Source organism: Erpetoichthys calabaricus, chromosome 2, assembly GCF_900747795.2.
Source record: "Erpetoichthys calabaricus chromosome 2, fErpCal1.3, whole genome shotgun sequence".
In the NCBI taxonomy this organism is placed as follows: domain Eukaryota; kingdom Metazoa; phylum Chordata; class Cladistia; order Polypteriformes; family Polypteridae; genus Erpetoichthys; species Erpetoichthys calabaricus.
In genome coordinates this window covers 20,607,810-20,625,318 of record NC_041395.2, presented here as the reverse complement: position 1 = coordinate 20,625,318, position 17,509 = coordinate 20,607,810, and the positions used below count along the sequence as shown (strand labels likewise).

At 39.2% G+C, this 17,509-nt stretch overlaps 1 protein-coding gene across 1 annotated transcript in view; it reads right to left on the bottom strand.

Annotated features, from left to right (window-relative positions):
- api5 (apoptosis inhibitor 5) overlaps positions 1-17,509 on the bottom strand; it is a 50,886-nt gene continuing 33,377 nt past the window's right edge. Inside the window, exons 8-14 of the mRNA XM_028793499.2 lie at positions 16,914-17,003; positions 14,447-14,628; positions 12,704-12,797; positions 5,315-5,371; positions 4,854-4,933; positions 1,070-1,209; positions 1-902 (exon numbers count right to left, since the gene is read on the bottom strand). Coding sequence (XP_028649332.1) covers positions 823-902; positions 1,070-1,209; positions 4,854-4,933; positions 5,315-5,371; positions 12,704-12,797; positions 14,447-14,628; positions 16,914-17,003 — 723 coding nt within the window. The 3' untranslated portion in view covers positions 1-822. The remainder of the gene's footprint in view (positions 903-1,069; positions 1,210-4,853; positions 4,934-5,314; positions 5,372-12,703; positions 12,798-14,446; positions 14,629-16,913; positions 17,004-17,509) is intronic.

Genomic DNA, 17,509 nt, shown 5'->3' with positions numbered 1-17,509 from the left:
CACACTAAGAACCATTTTTAATGTGTAGTTCAAATAAGATATTTATCACAGCTCTGATCAGCGCTGGGTATTCTGGGTGCACTGCATGACCAGCTTCTGCTCCATTCCTGCAGCCTAAATCACATATTTTGCAACTTTAGCAAAATTTGCTGCCCTAAATAAAAAAAAATTTTTTTTAAAAATGACAAAAGTTCTCTCAGCATTTTGAAAAATGTATCTTGAAGTGTATGCAACTCTTTGATATTCTCACGTGATAATTCCCAGAAAAGAGCACACTATATAAACCAAATCAAATCTCAGTGGTATGCGGTCACCTTAAAAGCCATCTGAGGAGGCTTCAACACACAGTTGGTTGAGAGAACCTGGTCTTTGTTCTTCATTGGTCTTGTTTTACATAAATAGCACAACATATTCTTTCAAATTAAAGCATTGGTGCGTGAGATGAGGATCCAAAATATTTTGGACAAAAATTAAACTACTTTGAAGATGGAGATCACAGCCCTCCTAATGCAGTTAATCAATGATTTGAGGCTTGGAGAGAGGAAAAAAAAATCCAAAAGGGCATTCACAATCTTCTTATAAACAGATGAAGTCACTTAACAAAAAAAACAAAAAAAAAAAAGTCCCCCATTCCAAAAATAATTATAATAAAAAAAAAAAAAAACACGATGACTCCTGTCGCTGAAGTTGGCTATGAATATGAACAATGATGGCGTTTTCTGTGAAGGACCTGCACTGCAGATGCAGGTGTAAGTTCAGTCAAGGACCACTACAGTGCACCTTCGTACACTCAAGTGGCAATTGCAGGGCAAGGCCTGTGGATTAATAGATCCTTCCTCGGCTTCGGTTCCCACGATTTCCCCAACCTCTTCCACGTCCTCCTCTGAATCCTCCTCTCTGTTCTGCAATAATAACAAAGCATGTTAGGTTGACCATTGTGCACCGACACAGCAAGACAAACGTACATAAACATTTCTTCAAAACATATGCAGGTGTGGCTTTGAGAAGTTTTTTTTTAGCAATTCTGTTCGAACCACAAACTAAAATATTTTTATTTCACCTAGCTTACCATATGAAAAGTTGCCAATGCTGCCACTGTATTTGCCACTTGGCGGATTGTATATCTGCCTGGAATCTCTCTTAGGAAGTGAAACTGGTTTCTTTGGAGGGGAGTTTGGGGTCATGTCTTCATTAGATGTTCGTTTTTGTCTAAAACAATGCAATACAAGAATTATGGGTTAAACCAAAGAAATATACAAATTCTACTAAAGGTGCTGTCGCCTTATAATAAATTGTTGAGAACGTAAAGCCCCTCCATCAATAAGCTCACATTTACCAGAACTTTGTGTTACATGACCCGATATATTCCAGCAAATGATGGGTAAAGACAATTGTGTGCATGCATAACTGAAAGCTGTGATGTAATGGAAGCAGACCAGAAAACCCTGGAGCAACAGTTCTGTAAGGAAGAATCACAGTTGTGTCCAAAGGCAGATTTGAGAATGACAAGTTAAAACAACATTGGTTGCAGTAACCAGTTTCCAGTGATAGAATGTATTTATAGAACTGTACTAGGGGGCTCTGCCCCATGCTCACCCACCCCTGAAACCCCCTTGGAGCGTGCTACGCTCCAACCACTTCGCATCTCTGCCGTTCGCGTTGTGAAAGGAGGAGAGGGACTGAATGCATGCTGAGGAGATGCGGTCTGATCAGCTGCTGAGCTGCATGTTGATCATTTAAAAGCCTGTACAGCCACTATCCTTTCGTCTCAAGTGACGCTGAAGTGTCTCTCGCGGGATGTCAAATTGTCTTCCGAGAAGATCACATCTTGTCTCCTTCCAAGATTTTTTTTTTTTTTAATAATAGAGACACAGTTGTGTTGTGTAATGTGACATACCTAGTGACTCGGTCTAACCAGTCTGCAACATGCACTGATAAGGGTGATATATTCATATACGTTTAATGCTGCACAAACTAAGGGACAAATTTAATTTGCTCAGTTTAGGGTCACATTGAGCCAAGTGATTATCACAGGAGCACAGAGTATAAGGCAAGGAGCAAACATGGCAGATGGCATGCTGGTCACTTGTAGTGCTCAATCACAGCGCCAATCAGAAAAAATGTGCTGCATGTAATATAGTAAGAGAAACTATTAATAAAGTATTTATTTAGTTGTAATAGTTATTTGACAGAGAGGTGTTGGAACAGTGTGATATGGTGGTGCAGTAGCTTATGTTCATACAGTGCATCCAGAAAGTATTCACAGCGCATCACTTTTTCCACATTTTGTTTTGTTACAGCCTTATTCCAAAATGGATTAGAGTCATTTTTTTCTTCAGAATTCTACACACAACACCCCATAATGACAACGTGAAAAAAGTTTACTTGAGGTTTTTGCAAATGTATTAAAAATAAAAAAATTGAGAAAGCACATGTACATAAGTATTCACAGCCTTTGCCATGAAGCTCCAAATTGAGCTCAGCTGCATCCTGTTTCCCCTGATCATCCTTGAGATGTTTCTGCAGCTTCATTGGAGTCCACTTGTGGTAAATTCAGTTGACTGGACATGATTTGGAAAGGCACACACCTGTCTATAGAAGGTCTCACAGTTGACAGTTCATGTCAGAGCACAAACCAAGCATGAAGTCAAAGGAATTGTCAGTAGACCTCCAAGACAGGATTGTCTCGAGGCACATATCTGGGGAGCTTTGAAGGTCCCAATGACCACAGTGGCCTCCATCATCCGTAAGTGGAAGAAGTTCGAAACCACCAGGACTCTTCCTAGAGCTGGCCGGCCATCTAAACTGAGCAATCGGGGGAGAAGGGCCTTAGTCAGGGAGGTGACCAAGAGCCCGATTGTCACTCTGTCAGAGCTCCAGAGGTCCTCTGTGGAGAGAGGAGAACCTTCCAGAAGGACAACCATCTTTGCAGCAATCCATCAATCAGGCCTGTATGGTAGAGTGGCCAGACGGAAGCCACTCCTTAGTAAAAAGCACATGGCAGCCCGCCTGGAGTTTGCCAAAAGGCACCTGAAGGACTCTCAGACCATGAGAAAGAAAATTCTGAACTCTTTGGTGTGAATGCCAGGCATCACATTTGGAGGAAACCAGGCACCCCTCATCACCAGGCCAATACCATCCCTACAGTGAAGCATGGTGGTGGCAGCATCATGCTGTGGGGATGTTTTTCAGAGGCAGGGACTGGGAGACTAGTCAGGATAAAGGGAAAGATGACTGCAGCAATGTACAGAGACATCCTGGATGAAAACCTGCTCCAGAGCGCTCCTGACCTCAGACTGGGGCGATGGTTCATCTTTCAGCAGGACAACGACCCTAAGCACACAGCCAAGATATCAAAGGAGTGGCTTCAGGACAACTCTGTGAATGTCCTTGAGCGGCCCAGCCAGAGCCCAGACTTGAATTCGATTGAACATCTCTGGAGAGATCTTAAAATGGCTGTGCACCGACGCTTCCCATCCAACCTGATGGAGCTTGAGAGGTGCTGCAAAGAGGAATGGGCGAAACTGGCCAAGGATAGGTGTGCCAAACTTGTGGCATCATATTCAAAAAGACTTGAGGCTGTAATTGCTGCCAAAGGTGCATCGACAAAGTATTGAGCAAAGGCTGTGAATACTTATGGACATGGGATTTGTCATTTTTTTTATTTTTAATAAATTTGCTAAAATCTCAAGTAAACTTTTTTCACGTTGTCATTATGGGGTGTTGTGTGCAGAATTCTGAGGAAAAAAATGAATTTAATCCATTTTGGAATAAGGCTGTGACATAACAAAATGTGGAAAAAGTGATGTGCTGTGAATACTTTCCGGATGCACTGTACCACAAGGACTTGAAAAGGGGATGGATGTTATTTACTTCACAGCACATGAAGGAATAAACGTATTTTCTTAACTTAAGTATTCCGGACACATTTCAAGTATTCAGTGTTAAAATGGGAAATTGTATGCATTTGAGCTCACTAAGCTCACTAATATCGATCAATCCAGAAATGAATGGGAAGAACATGCCAAACAGGAATGACAGCTCTGTACTAACACCCCTGCCTGGATGTTGGAGCTTAAGATTTAGTTTAGTTACAGAGGTTTTAACTTTTCTTAAGTTTGTCACTTGATTGCAAGCTACCTGCATTACTAACCTCTCCCTCAACAGCTGTCACCAGATGACTGAAGCATGCGCATATAAGGCAAAACTTTTTCTTTTCCTTTATTCCTGGTTTTGATGAGCAGCTTCGCTTCCAGGAAGAGTCAGTGACTTCCTATAAAAATGCTCCAACAAATGAGTTTTTTTTTTTTAAAATCAGCATTTCATAAGCGTTGAAACTGCCTGAAAACTGCTGTTGGCAGAAGTTTCCTAAACTGTTTGTTGCTAAAAAGCTTAGATGTTAATTAATAGTGTAATTGAACATAAGCAGTTTAGGAGCCCTCTAGTCCAACACTAAAACTCTCTTAAAGAACACTTGGGTGTGAATTGACCCTTAATCACTTAATTTTACTTTTGAGTTGCTTGATGGCTAGACACTGCATTTCCAAAATGATGACAAGGTTTCAAATCCTGATGCGGGCAGAAAATGCTTTGTAGGAGGCGGTGTGGCACAATGGTCAAGCCTACGGACTTCAAACTCTGAGGCTGCGGGGGGTTCAAATCCTGCCACTGACACTGTGTGACCCTGAGCTCATTGCTTCACCTAGCTGTGCTCCAATTGAAACCAACTGTATCTCACAAGTTGCAAGTCAAATGTTGGCTAATAGGATAATACTCGATGTATGAATCATGTCCAGACCCAATTTGATCAATAAAATTTCCTTCAAAATAAACTTTATTTATGCTGCTCTTACCCTCCTGTTTCTGCTTTTTGTACAGGCTTCCACGACAGGGTCACTGTGCTTTTATATGAAGGGGGATTATGGAAAAGATCCTGTAACAGAAAAGGAGATGGGAAAAGAGTGAACATTTATTTGAAATCAATGACTTCATTCTAAAAGTAGAAAATAAAAATCAGTATTTATAGAATGTGGAGAAACAAACTGCCGATTATTGGTTCCAGATGTCAAAGCAACACAGCAGCTTACATAAAAACCAAACATTTGCTTTGATTTGATAAAAAGAAAACCAGCAGAATGAAGGTTTACAATTGCAGCTTTTAAAAGCTTGCATATTATAATCTTTTTATTTAGCCAATAAAAGGTGTCATTTTGCTTGGCTTTTCACTAAAAGCTGCAAACAATAACAAAGGAACACGCAAAGTCATTTTACACAAATACTTAATAAAAAGTACAAAACACTTTCAGACTGGTACCTTAATTAGAATATTGATGTTATTGGTTATCTTCAAAGCGACAACTTTGATCTTGTTCTAAAAGGAAGAAAACAATCAGATATTAACAGGAGTAGGCATCAACTAACATCACTTACTCAAAATGCCGAGTCATACCTGACATTCAATATAAACCAGCGACCAGCATACAGTGCTGTAGCTCACCTGAATAGTAGAGCCGTCACTGTGTGCAATTATCTCTTGGATGGATCATGGTTCTATATTTTTTAAGTTGTGATCTAAAGTGTTTTTTTGTAAATTTTAAAAATACTTTATTTTTGGATATTAAAATGGGGCTCTATAGAACCCCACGTCCATATGTGACAGAAAGAGTCTTAACTTACTGAATATGTCCACTTTGAAACGATTCTGAATTAAGAAAATGTGCCTCACAAGTTTACGATAGTTAAGGATACAGGATTTGCTCATTTGGGTGCTTGCAGCAGCCACGGAGTTAAGCCAAACTCAGCACACGGCCTGTGTTATTTTACATGGACTACAAAGAGACCTGCATGGAGAGTGGCAGTAGCATGTGAGAGTTTCATTGTGCTTTGTCCGCATGACAACACATCTGAACAGACCTGATCACACTGCATTGTATCCACCATAATAAAAGGACAAGTGTCTGTGCGTTTGCCCAGTTGCTATGTCTGTCATTCCCAAAGATGGTATATCACAAACACTAACACTGCCATTACACATGCCATTGTTTGTAGTGTGCCATCTGTTGAAATGACAAATTCAATGCATTTTGTTACTACAGGCATTACAAAATCCTCACAGGTGGCGCAGTGGTAGTGCTGCTGCTTTGCAGTAAGGAGACTGTGGAAGATTGTGGGTTCGCTTCCCGGTTCCTCCCTGTGTGGATAGCATTTTGAGTACTGAGAAAAGCGCTATATAAATGTAATGAATTATTATTATTTTATTATTAAAATGCATTTTACAATAGAAGGTGCACTGCAAACTTTTAACGATGAGGTCTCCTTTCATTACTTAGATTTCAATGCATCTTAGATGGGTAGCACAGCTAGTTTTCAATAAAAGCTTTAGATCATTAAAGAGCCAAACCACTTTTGCTGTGTTGTGTCTGGCACATGCACAATTAAAAAAAAAAAAAAAAAACGGAAGCATTTATGATTGAGCAGATTGAAGCACCACATACACATTATCAATATTGTTAATGTTTGATAAGCCATGATACAGTAATAAAAGACCTGACAACAATGTTTTTTGAGGGAGTAAATTCACCAATGCAGATGCCAGTCAATCTGCAAATACATGCAGACTCCATGTAGAAACTTGCACTGTGAGGCAGGAATGACAGGCCACTCTGCCTGTGTTAAAAAATCTGTACTAAACTTCAACCCGATTAAACTTCAGTGAACTAGCATTGCTTAACTGGCCCTAAAGTGTGTGTTCATATGTGTGTTCACCCAGTGCAGAGCTCCTGCCTTGAGCTCGATGATGGCTGGGATAGGCTCCAGTTGGCCCATGACCCTGGAAAATCAGATTAGGAAGATGGATAGACTGATGAATGGATGGATGTAGGCAGCACCTGAAGTGGGGCACAGTATGCTGCAACACGATGTACCAAAATTCTCCCGTTCAAGCACTCCGTGTATGCCTGTAATTTCAGTTCCTGCCACTCCACTGCCTGCAACACAAGCTCAATGTTCTCATAGTGAAGCGCACACACACACACACACACACACATATGGTTTACCACTCCAGCTGGAGCAGGCAGTATCCTCCATATAGTGAAAGAAAATGTGGTTAGTGTGATTGTATTCCTCTTATGATTGTCTGTCTACAGAGCAGAGAGATCAAGGGTACCAAGGAAAAAGACAGAAGTTGGCATGGGCTGTGTCTGAATCTCACAACATGCTCTCAATCTCTTTATGCTTTTTTCTTTGTTAAAAAGACATGGATATGATGTTTTGCAATGTGTGTAAACAAAAGACGTACTTGAAATATTTAGTAAGTTTTAAGGCCTTTTTTATCATCACATATGGGCATGGGGTTCCATAGAGCTCTGTGTTGTAAGAAGTAAGAACAGACTAAGTCAAGTTGAGGAGCATGCACTGGTATGGTGCGCCACACCCACTACACGATGAAACAACTCAGGATCCCAGTTGGCAACCCACCAGGCAGACACACTGTCCAGTCCCACCCTCTGGAAATGACCCTCTATCTGCCGCAGCCAGGTGTTACGTGGACGACCCCTTGGCCTGGTCCAGCCACTTGGGTCCCCAACAATGAGGATCTTACGAGCCGGATCACGCTCAGGGAAACGCACCCCACGGCTGTAGAGCCGTAACTGACGCTCCCTCACAATGCAGGTCATGTGCCTCATTCAGGACTCCATGAGCAACACAAAGTCAAACCAAAGGTACCCAAGGATTCTCTGAAGACACACACTACAGAAGGAGTCCAGTCTTCGTCTCAGGTCACTGGATAGCGTCCATGTCTCACAACTATATAGCAAAACAGTGAGAACCAGGACTCTAAAGACTTGGACCTTCGTCCTCTTGCATAGATATCGGGAGCAACACTCACCCCTTTCCAGTGACTTCATGACCCCCCATGCTTTCCCAATCCGTCTACTGACTTCATTGGAAGAGTCACCAGAGACATGAATGTCACTGCTGAGGTAAGTAAACATCTTGATGAGGTCGACACTCTCTCCGCAGACAGACACACTGCTAACGGCCGTGCCCAAGAGGTCATTAAAGGCCTGGATGTTGGTTTTTATCTGGACACTTGCAAACCCAGACACTCAGACTCCTCACTTAGTCTCTCGAACGCCCCGATCAGAGCCTCCATTGACTCCGTGAAGATCAGCATCGTCAGCAAAGTCAAGATCCGTGAATCTTTCTTCACCAACAGATGCCCCACAGCCACTGGACCCCACGACCTTGCCCAACACCCAGTCCAAACAAGCATTGAACAGAGTAGGAGCAGAACACACCACTGACGGACCCCAGAATCAACTGGGGGAAAAATGCAGAGGTCCTGCCTCCACTCTGCACAGCACTCGCAGTACCAGTGTACAGGCCAGCCATGATATCCAGCAACCTCGAGAGGATCCCGCGAACCCTCAGGAATCATCAGGAACAGACTAAGTATTTTTAAAATTAAATAAAAAAATGCTTCACAATAGAACACATCTTTGTGTGTCAAATTCATATATACTATGATTCTGAAGAAATAACGGACTTGAAAAATACCAAACTTATACTACAAAGAGCAGATTGGAGCAGTACGTTCATTTTAAATTTTACTTGATGGATCAACTGTGAAACTGCAACCAATGACTTGCTGTGAAGGGTTGTTTTTAGGCGATGAAGCAGATTCCTAGAATAAGGGGTGGGAGTTGTGGGACAAAAAAGGAAAAAGAAAGAGCGAGAGTGCATGGAAAAGTGGATGATGAATTTGCTAACTCCTGCGTTTGTCCAGAAGAGAAAGTAGTAGGAGGAAAAACAGAAACAAAGATTTACAAGCCAAGTTGGCAACAATTGGGCAATACGTATTTTTAGCAGACCTGAAGTATAATGCGCTGTTATTTGCTATTATGAGTGAGTCAATGTGCTGTTATGTTTTATTTAATCAAGCAATTTGTAACACAGGAGGTTATTTAATACACATGCAGAACACAACAGTGCTGGTCTCGAGAGGACAAATTTTATTGCTTCTTTAAAGACACTCAGGAGGGATTGGGTTGGCAGACTAGCACAAAACACAGCACTGATTTCTGGTGTTGGAAATGACGGTTTCATTACATACAAATTCCATGCTTCACCTTTACAAAAATAACTAAGTTTTGCTCCGTTAGAATTCAATTGAATTTTTCTACAACCCTGTTTCCAAAATAGTTGGAATGCTGTGTGAAATATAAATAAAAACAGACCATAATAATTAGCAAATCATTTAAAACCCATATCTCTCTATTATAATAAAAACATCCTGGGACAAGACAAGACTTTTTAGCCTGGGACAAGACGTGACTTTCTCAGGGCGACACTTTCACGTCCTGTGAGATGAGACTCTGTGCCAAGAGATTTAACCAGGCCCGGGGCTGGAAATAAAAGTCAAAGAGTAGATGACAAAGTAGAACGTCGTAAAGAATTCAAAAACGTTGGCGCGATACACATGCAGAGCAGGTTACAGACAATGGAAGTACGAAAATGCGAAAGTCTCAAAAAATGATAGTAAAGATCACATTAGCCCAAACAAACAGAAATTATTACTCAGTGAAATAACGAAACAGTGAAAAGAGATTGAATATATTGTTCAGATTTAAACATTAAGTCAGAGACTTGTAGATCATCTAATTTGTGTCGACTTCAGGGAAAAGTAGTGTTTCTTCCCAATGAAGAGGCGTATCTGCGAGAATTATTTTCATTAAAAATAAAACAGACACAACATATCAATTGTTGAAACTGAGAAATTTAATTGTTAAATGAAAAGAAAAATTCCCATTTTGAAAAGGCAAAAAACTGAAATCCAGAAAAGAGATTCCCATCCCTACAAATCTAAGAAAAAATATTATCACAATGTCTCCCGTCTAGTACCTCTGGTTAGACAAGATACAAAAACCTGATTTTTTTATTTTTTGGAATATCATCTATTTGGCAGTAGTCTATCTACTAAATAAAAAGGGTGTACAGAGTAGTTTTATAGATATAATGCCTGGCAGGTCCAACATAAATGTGGCTTTATCGGTAGATACATAACACTGTTTTAAATATCAGTAACATCTTTTCATTATACTCCTCACAAGTTAAAAAATAAATCTTAGCCCTATTAAAAATTCAGATCTGCTCAGTCCAAAAATGAGCGAGTCTCTAGGTGTAGTGCAGGCATCAAACATAATTATTACTTAAGTGCAAGTAGAAGAAATTTCAGTGGATTGTCATACAAATAATTGTGATTTAAGGTTTGTCTTTTCCTGTTCCAATTATACGACGATTAGAGTAAGCCTAAGAATAGTTTAATAATACATATACACATTATGAAGAAAAGCCATTTATTGGCATTGAACATTGCAACATATAAATAAAACTGCATTTCATTTTATCTTTTAGGTATTGTGAACAAAAACTGTTCAGGGTAGATATGACATAAATAATAACCATAATCAAAATAAACAATGTACTACCGGACAACACTAACATATTTACCTTATCTGGCTTAAGGAAACATCTCACTGGGCCAAAAAAAAAAAATACAGAAGAATGATCTTACTACAGAAGATTATTCCCACCACTCTCAACAGAAAGACCTCATTACTTTGTGGAAGTATTGCCTTTTTTTCACAGCGTTGTCTGCTGCTGTCAGAGTATAGCCTGGTTTACACTTTCCACATAAAGCTTGCATGAGGTAGGTGACCAAATTCATACTTGTGGTGGCCTTTTTGATCAGCACGTCGATACACTTCTAGTCAGCAGGTGACAGTGTTTGGTCAATGTCACATAACTAACAATGTCACAGCAGAGGAAGTGAAACTCTGCTGATGAAAGAAGTGCTGAGTCTGTTATTACTGGCTTTAACTGGAAAAGGGGAAGGTAGAATGTCAGACCCATTAACCCTAAAGTAGTAAATGGAGGGCAAGTATGATAGTCTCATGAGTGGGTAAGCAACATGATGAACAGATGCACTTCAAACATTTTTGCATGTCTATCTTGTGCTTTGATATGGTGTCCATATTTTGATGACCTGCTGCATGAATAGTAAGTCCTACGCTCCGACATCCTTGTAACCAGCCACTCATCTGAATTTGCCACTTTGGAAAACTGAGCAATGCAAGTAGCAGCATGTTGCTGTCTGGTATCATTTTTATCATGCAGTTCTCGTGACCAATCAAGCCAAAATGTCATTAAAACTGGATGTGCTGAGGGTCACAGTGAGCCAATTACCATCGCAGCAATGCTGGGTGTAATGTAAGAAGCAGATGTACTTTAGCAGCCGCTATCGGCCCCTTGGCCTGGTCCAGCCACTCAGGTCCTCAACAATGAGGATCCTGCAAGCCTGATCACCCTCATGGAATCAAGCCACATGGCCATAGTGCCGTAACTGACACTCCCTTACAATGTAGGTAATGTGCCTCATTCCAGACGCCTTGAGCAACCACTCATTCTACACAAAGTCAACCCAGTGGTACCCAAGGATTCTCCGAAAATACACAGTACCGAAGGAGTCCAGTTACACGTCACTGGATAGCATCCATGTCTCGCAACCATACAGCAATGCAGTAAGCACCAGGACTCTAAAGACATGAACATTCAAACTTCTGCACAGATATTGGGAGCGCCACACACCCCTGTACAGCAACCTCATGACATCCCCATGTTCTCCCAATCCATCTGTCATCGAGGTAAGTAAACCTCTCGAGGAGGTCGACACTCTCTCTGCAGACAGACACACTGCTGATGGCTGTGCCTAAGATGTCATTAAAGGCCTGGCTCTTTGGTTTTTATCCAGGACACTCGTATTCAAAAACACAAGAAAATGATCAAAATTGAGCTGTGTTTCTGGCCAGTTTCATGAAGGTTATTTGGGTTTAGGATTTAATAACAAATGCTGGCGAGCAAAATGTGTGGTTTAAGAAGAGTGAGTATTGCAAATGCATAGATTGTAACAGAATACCATCCATCCATCCTCTTCCGCTTATCCGAGGTTGGGTCGCGGGGGCAGCAGCTTGAGCAGAGATGCCCAGACTTCCCTCAATACATTTTATAATAAGTAGCTACGTAACAGTTACTTTTTTGGTATAATTACTAAAGTTACTTTTAACAGTACTGTTCCAAACAATGGGACATCATTAAACGAGTGCCATACAAACACTACACAGTGAAAACAAAATAGTGGTAGAAAAATGACATTTCTGTTTCAGCTATTTTTATGCAGATGAATTGAAGCGAGTCTAACGATCACACAAGATAATCGAGGTCACCTCAAGTAATTATGTAACAACTGTGATAGGCCTGTGCGGAATCTGTATGTGTTAAGCTAGAGGGTATGTGACAGTAGGCCAGTCCATAATGAACTTGGTAATACAGTGACAATTAACTCAAAGCAGAACTCTACTTGGTCACCTCAGAGGCTGCTCAACTTCAAGAACTTGGGAAAGACACAGCTACAGTCCTGTGAAGCATGTTTGCTCTCACATGATTAATTTTAATTGATAAAAGCAACACTGAAAAGCACAAAATGACATTATACTACTTTGATTTTTTTTCCACCATCAACTGACTCCCATTTCATATGCAAACTAAGCTTTTGAACTAAATAGCTGTAAACAGCTGCATCCTTTTAATTGACCGATTTACCTTAATAAAAATATGTACTTCGCTTAAGAATAATTTCTCTTACCTCATCTGTCTTTAAGGCATCACCAGTCTTACCCTGCAATGCAACTCTTAACTGGCGAATGTATACTTGAAGGCCTCGAGCAAAAAACTGTAGCCTAAAAAGCAGAATAAATTTGATTGTTATCTGATCAAGTAAAATTTACTAAGAAACAAGAAGATTCCAGACTTGTGTACTTGTAACAAAAACATGCATTGCTTATTCTGAGAAACTGGATTATCTTGATATGTAGCTTTTCATGCTCAACACTAAAAATGTTTACTTTCCCGTAATTTACAGATGAATGGAAATGTTCACATAAAGTACATAAGGATATATTAAACCTATTTAATTATACAGGGACCACAAACAATTGAGAAGCCAAGCACAAGTCATCAATTTCTGAAAAATTCATGAGATCAACAAAAACTAAAGCACATACCAGAAGTAGTGCAAAAACCAAGTGAATACAGGGGCCAAAACACTTCACTTTTTACATTGTGTTATGCTGCAACCTAATGCTACATTTAAATTCCTTCCCCACCACCCTTATCAAACAACACTCAACACCCCAGAATGACAAAGCAAAAACAGGAAGTTAGGTATTTTTGCAAATTTATTAGTCCTACAGCTGGCAACCCAGCCAAACTGAGCAACTGTACGAAAGGGGCAATGATAAGAGGAAAACCAGATGGTTACTCTGGCTGCACTCCAGAGAACCTGTGTGGAGATGGGAGAAACTTTCAGGAGGACAGCCATCACCACACTACTCCACCGATCTGGAATTAAGAGCAGAGTGCCCAGATGACTTATGAAAGCCTGCCTGGAATTTGCAAAAGGCACCTAAAGAACTCATAGACTTTGAGAATCTTGGTTCTCAGTCTGATGAAACCAAGACTGAACTGTTTGGCTTCAACTCCATGTGTCACATCTGGAGGAAGCCAGGCAACCGCTCATCCTCTGCACAACACCATTCCAACGGTGAAGCATAATGGGGGCAGTATCATGCTGCAATCGCTTATCAGCACAGGGACTGGGAGCCTGGGCAGTGTAGAGAGACAGCTGAGTAGAGCAAAGTACAGCGATAACCTTAAAGAAAAAAACCTACTCCAGAGCACTTTGGACATCAGAATGGGCTGAAGGTTCACCTTTCCAATGGGACAATGACAACAAGGGAGCGAGTGGCTTATGGACAACTCTGGGAATACCCTTGAGTTGCCCAGACTATGCCCGGATCCGAACACAAACATCCATCTCTGGAGAGACCTGAACATACAGCTGTCCAATTATGGTCTCCAACCAATCTGGGCAGAGCTCGAGAGGATCTGCACACAACATTGGCAGAGGTTTATGAAGCTTGTGTCAGACCCAAGACTACTCCAGGCTACAATCACTGCCAAAGGAGCTTCAGCGAAGTACCGAGGACAAAAGTGTCTGAACAGAATACCTGTGTCAATGGGATAGTTCAGTTTTATTTTTTAAACTTATAACAAATTTGCCAACTACCTTAAAATCCTGTTTTCGTTTTGTCATTCAGGGGTATTGAGTGCTGCTTGATGAGGGAAAAATTTATTTAAAATTTTTAGCATTTGGCTGCAATATAACAAAAGGTGAAAAAAGTAAAGGGATGTGATTACTGTCTGGACGTGATGTACGACTGGATATTGAGTTTATCTTGTGGATTACAAAAAGTCATTACTTCTATTAACAAGTCAAGACTAAGCCATCAGAAGGTACCCATGTTAAAGGTATAGTTATTGTAGTTACCTGATTTTAAAGTCTTTCAGTCTTTCTGCATTCAGTTTAGCTGTTAAGAAGTCAGGAATTTTTTTACCCAACTGATGGAAACTGAACAGAAGACATTCAACATAACTGAACTGGAGTTTGGGTTCTTCACCTCCAGCATTCTCCCCATTTTCTGCTTCTTCTGGAGGCAAAGGCATGTATTCCTGCAAAATACCACAAAAAATGTTGCTAGGCCTTCTGTCCAATCTTTTTATTCAATAAAAAATAAAACAACACAATAAAGACTTAAAGGAAAGCAATGTCTTAGAGAGATATCCTTACGCAAAAACACAGCAATACTTTTATAATCTCTAAGGAAAAGTGAACAAAAACTACAACAAACTTTTGGATAGAAATAATAAAAGCAGAAACAGGACAGCGTATTTAATTAGGCAAGAATTAAATTAAAACAGTTATTTAAAACCTAGCATTTACAACATAAATCTGCTGCTACAGGTTTCATAGTGTTATACTGCAAGTTTAGTTCTAGCTTTAAAAGACAAAACAAAAACGTAGCAAAAAATGAACATCAATAAATTAGTTATCAGCAAATTCCAGGAGGCCATGGCAAAAAAAAGATGTTAATTTCTCAGAGTAAATAAAAAAAAGAATTTAACATTCACACATTATGAAAACTTTTGCATGAAATTGTTTTTATTTTACATGTTCTAAATAAAAGTTTCGATCAAATTTCAAAATTATATGTGGGAGGCCTTTAACATGAAGCACAATACCAAAAAATGCATTATTAAATACCATTATTTAATAATCTATTATAGATGTATGGAAATAAACTCCCCAGAAATACATTTAAATACAAATTTCTGCTTTCCTGTAATTTCACCAGTTCAATCAAATTGGCTTATTCCTATTTATTTCAACTTTTAAAATGATACCGATTCAAAATTTTTGGAAAGAAGTAAAACCCAAATATCCAGTGATGCCTGGCACAGCTCGGTCTTACCATGCTACCTTTACAAATAAATGAACATACATTTTAAATGAACTGTGTTCATGCATGAGGTACTACCCATAACCCCCCTCTCCAAACAATGTTTTAAAATGCTTTCAATTGTATAAATATTGGTTGAGAAGGGAAGGTGCAACAGCAGTGAACAGGCTATTACTCAAGAGTTTATATATATATATATATATATATATATATATATATATATATATATATATATATATATATATATATATATATATATATAAACTGAATGCACCAGGTATATTTTAAAATGTTAATGTTCAGTTTAAAAAGTTTGTTCATAATATTAAACTTTTTCTGCCTTTACCAATTAAAAATTTCATATTCCAAAAACTAGGCGGTTACCTATTTTTCTTTAATTCTTTTTACACTAAGCTCATGTATAACCAGTTATATAAAATTATTTTTGACATTAAATTGGTATTTTTACAGGTGTTAAGTGTTCATTTTTTTAACAAAACTGAATTCTGTACGCTTCTTGTTCAGTAAGCGTAACACTAAAATTAAGCCCACAAACCTTTTTTTAACTAACAAAACATGCACACGAAGTTTTACCCATAATGCATATGGCATAAAAGTAAGGAAGACGCTTGTCATAATTAACAGCCACAATTCTCATAAAATGTTCGTGTGATGTTTATCAGGAAGACACAAGGTTAACATGCCTAACACATTTACAAGTAAAATACAAGCTTATTGGTTACTAAGAGGTGAAGGCTAACTCTTCTTTATCTATTCTTTTTCTAATTAAAAAATGTGACCTGTTGCACTAAACCCAAGTTTGCTCACTGCACACACTCAGTAAAGAAGTGTTAGTTTTAATTAGAGGACAAAACAAAAAGGTCTGAATTCACTAAATGGCTACTCTTTTAATTCCTGCCAAATACATGTCTCTTTCCCCTTCCACTCCAAGTACAGCTGGACCACATATACATCTGCTGTTCCTCTCTTTGCACTGGGTTGCTCTTAAGATACCCTTCTCTTAGTTTACTCTTCCACTTAATGTAAAGCTCAGAGGAGCAAATTCTAAAAATATGTTTTGAGATCAGTCAATTTACTGATCCCTGATCGAATCACGCAGAGAGAAATAATCAGTTAATTTACATCAGATGACGAGTGATCAGATCATCACTACTATAGCTACTGTCCTTGGCATTCACTGAATTAAAGGGAGAAGTGGTAGATGAGCTAGCATGTACTGTGTTTTGAAATACTACGGCCTTTGATCTAGATGCCAAATAGTCTGTGCATATTGAATGGATCTGGCTGTGCACTCACCGCTGGCATGCTACCTGTAACTTCAGAAATGCCCATTTCTAAATCATTTATATATACGCAATTAATTTCAAAATCATGCCAAAATGAACAATTCACCGAGTTTAAGTCCTTCAACAGTAAGAATGCTGAACAGCAAAATAATTTAAAAATACAAAAAAATGATATAAAGACACTACTTACCAGTAGCTTATCGAACAGTTTTGTAAGATTGGCTTCTAATTTATCCATATCACCACAGTAAGGACTCATCTCAGCCAGAAGTTTCAATACCTATTAGAAAGACAAGGTTACGGACTTGGTAATCACAATCTGTAAATTTTGAAGCAATGTAAATGGCAAAATTAGAGATGCTACTGTGAAGCTAGAATTTAGGGCTAACCATTTCCCCTCTAAACTATATTAATACACTGAGGATACATTTACACCTGTTTATCTAACCCAATTCCAATTTTAGTACACATGCAATACAGAACTTTAAAAACAGCAAAGAGGTACATGGAGAAAATTTCAGAATCATAACCATGATGAACATTTGTAAGTAGACCTTAAGCTTTCATAATGTGAATTTCATGTGGCCATTCAGATCAGATTTGTAAAGCCACAGTGATTCCCCCTCCCCTAAGATTAATGAGAATAAACAAACATGTCTCTCTGTGGTGAATAAGGGCATTATTAGCATACCACCATATCCTGACATTCACTGCATTCATGAGGTAACTGACATGAAATTCTACACGTGGTATTCAATAAATTGAATATCCTAATAACAAACTGAA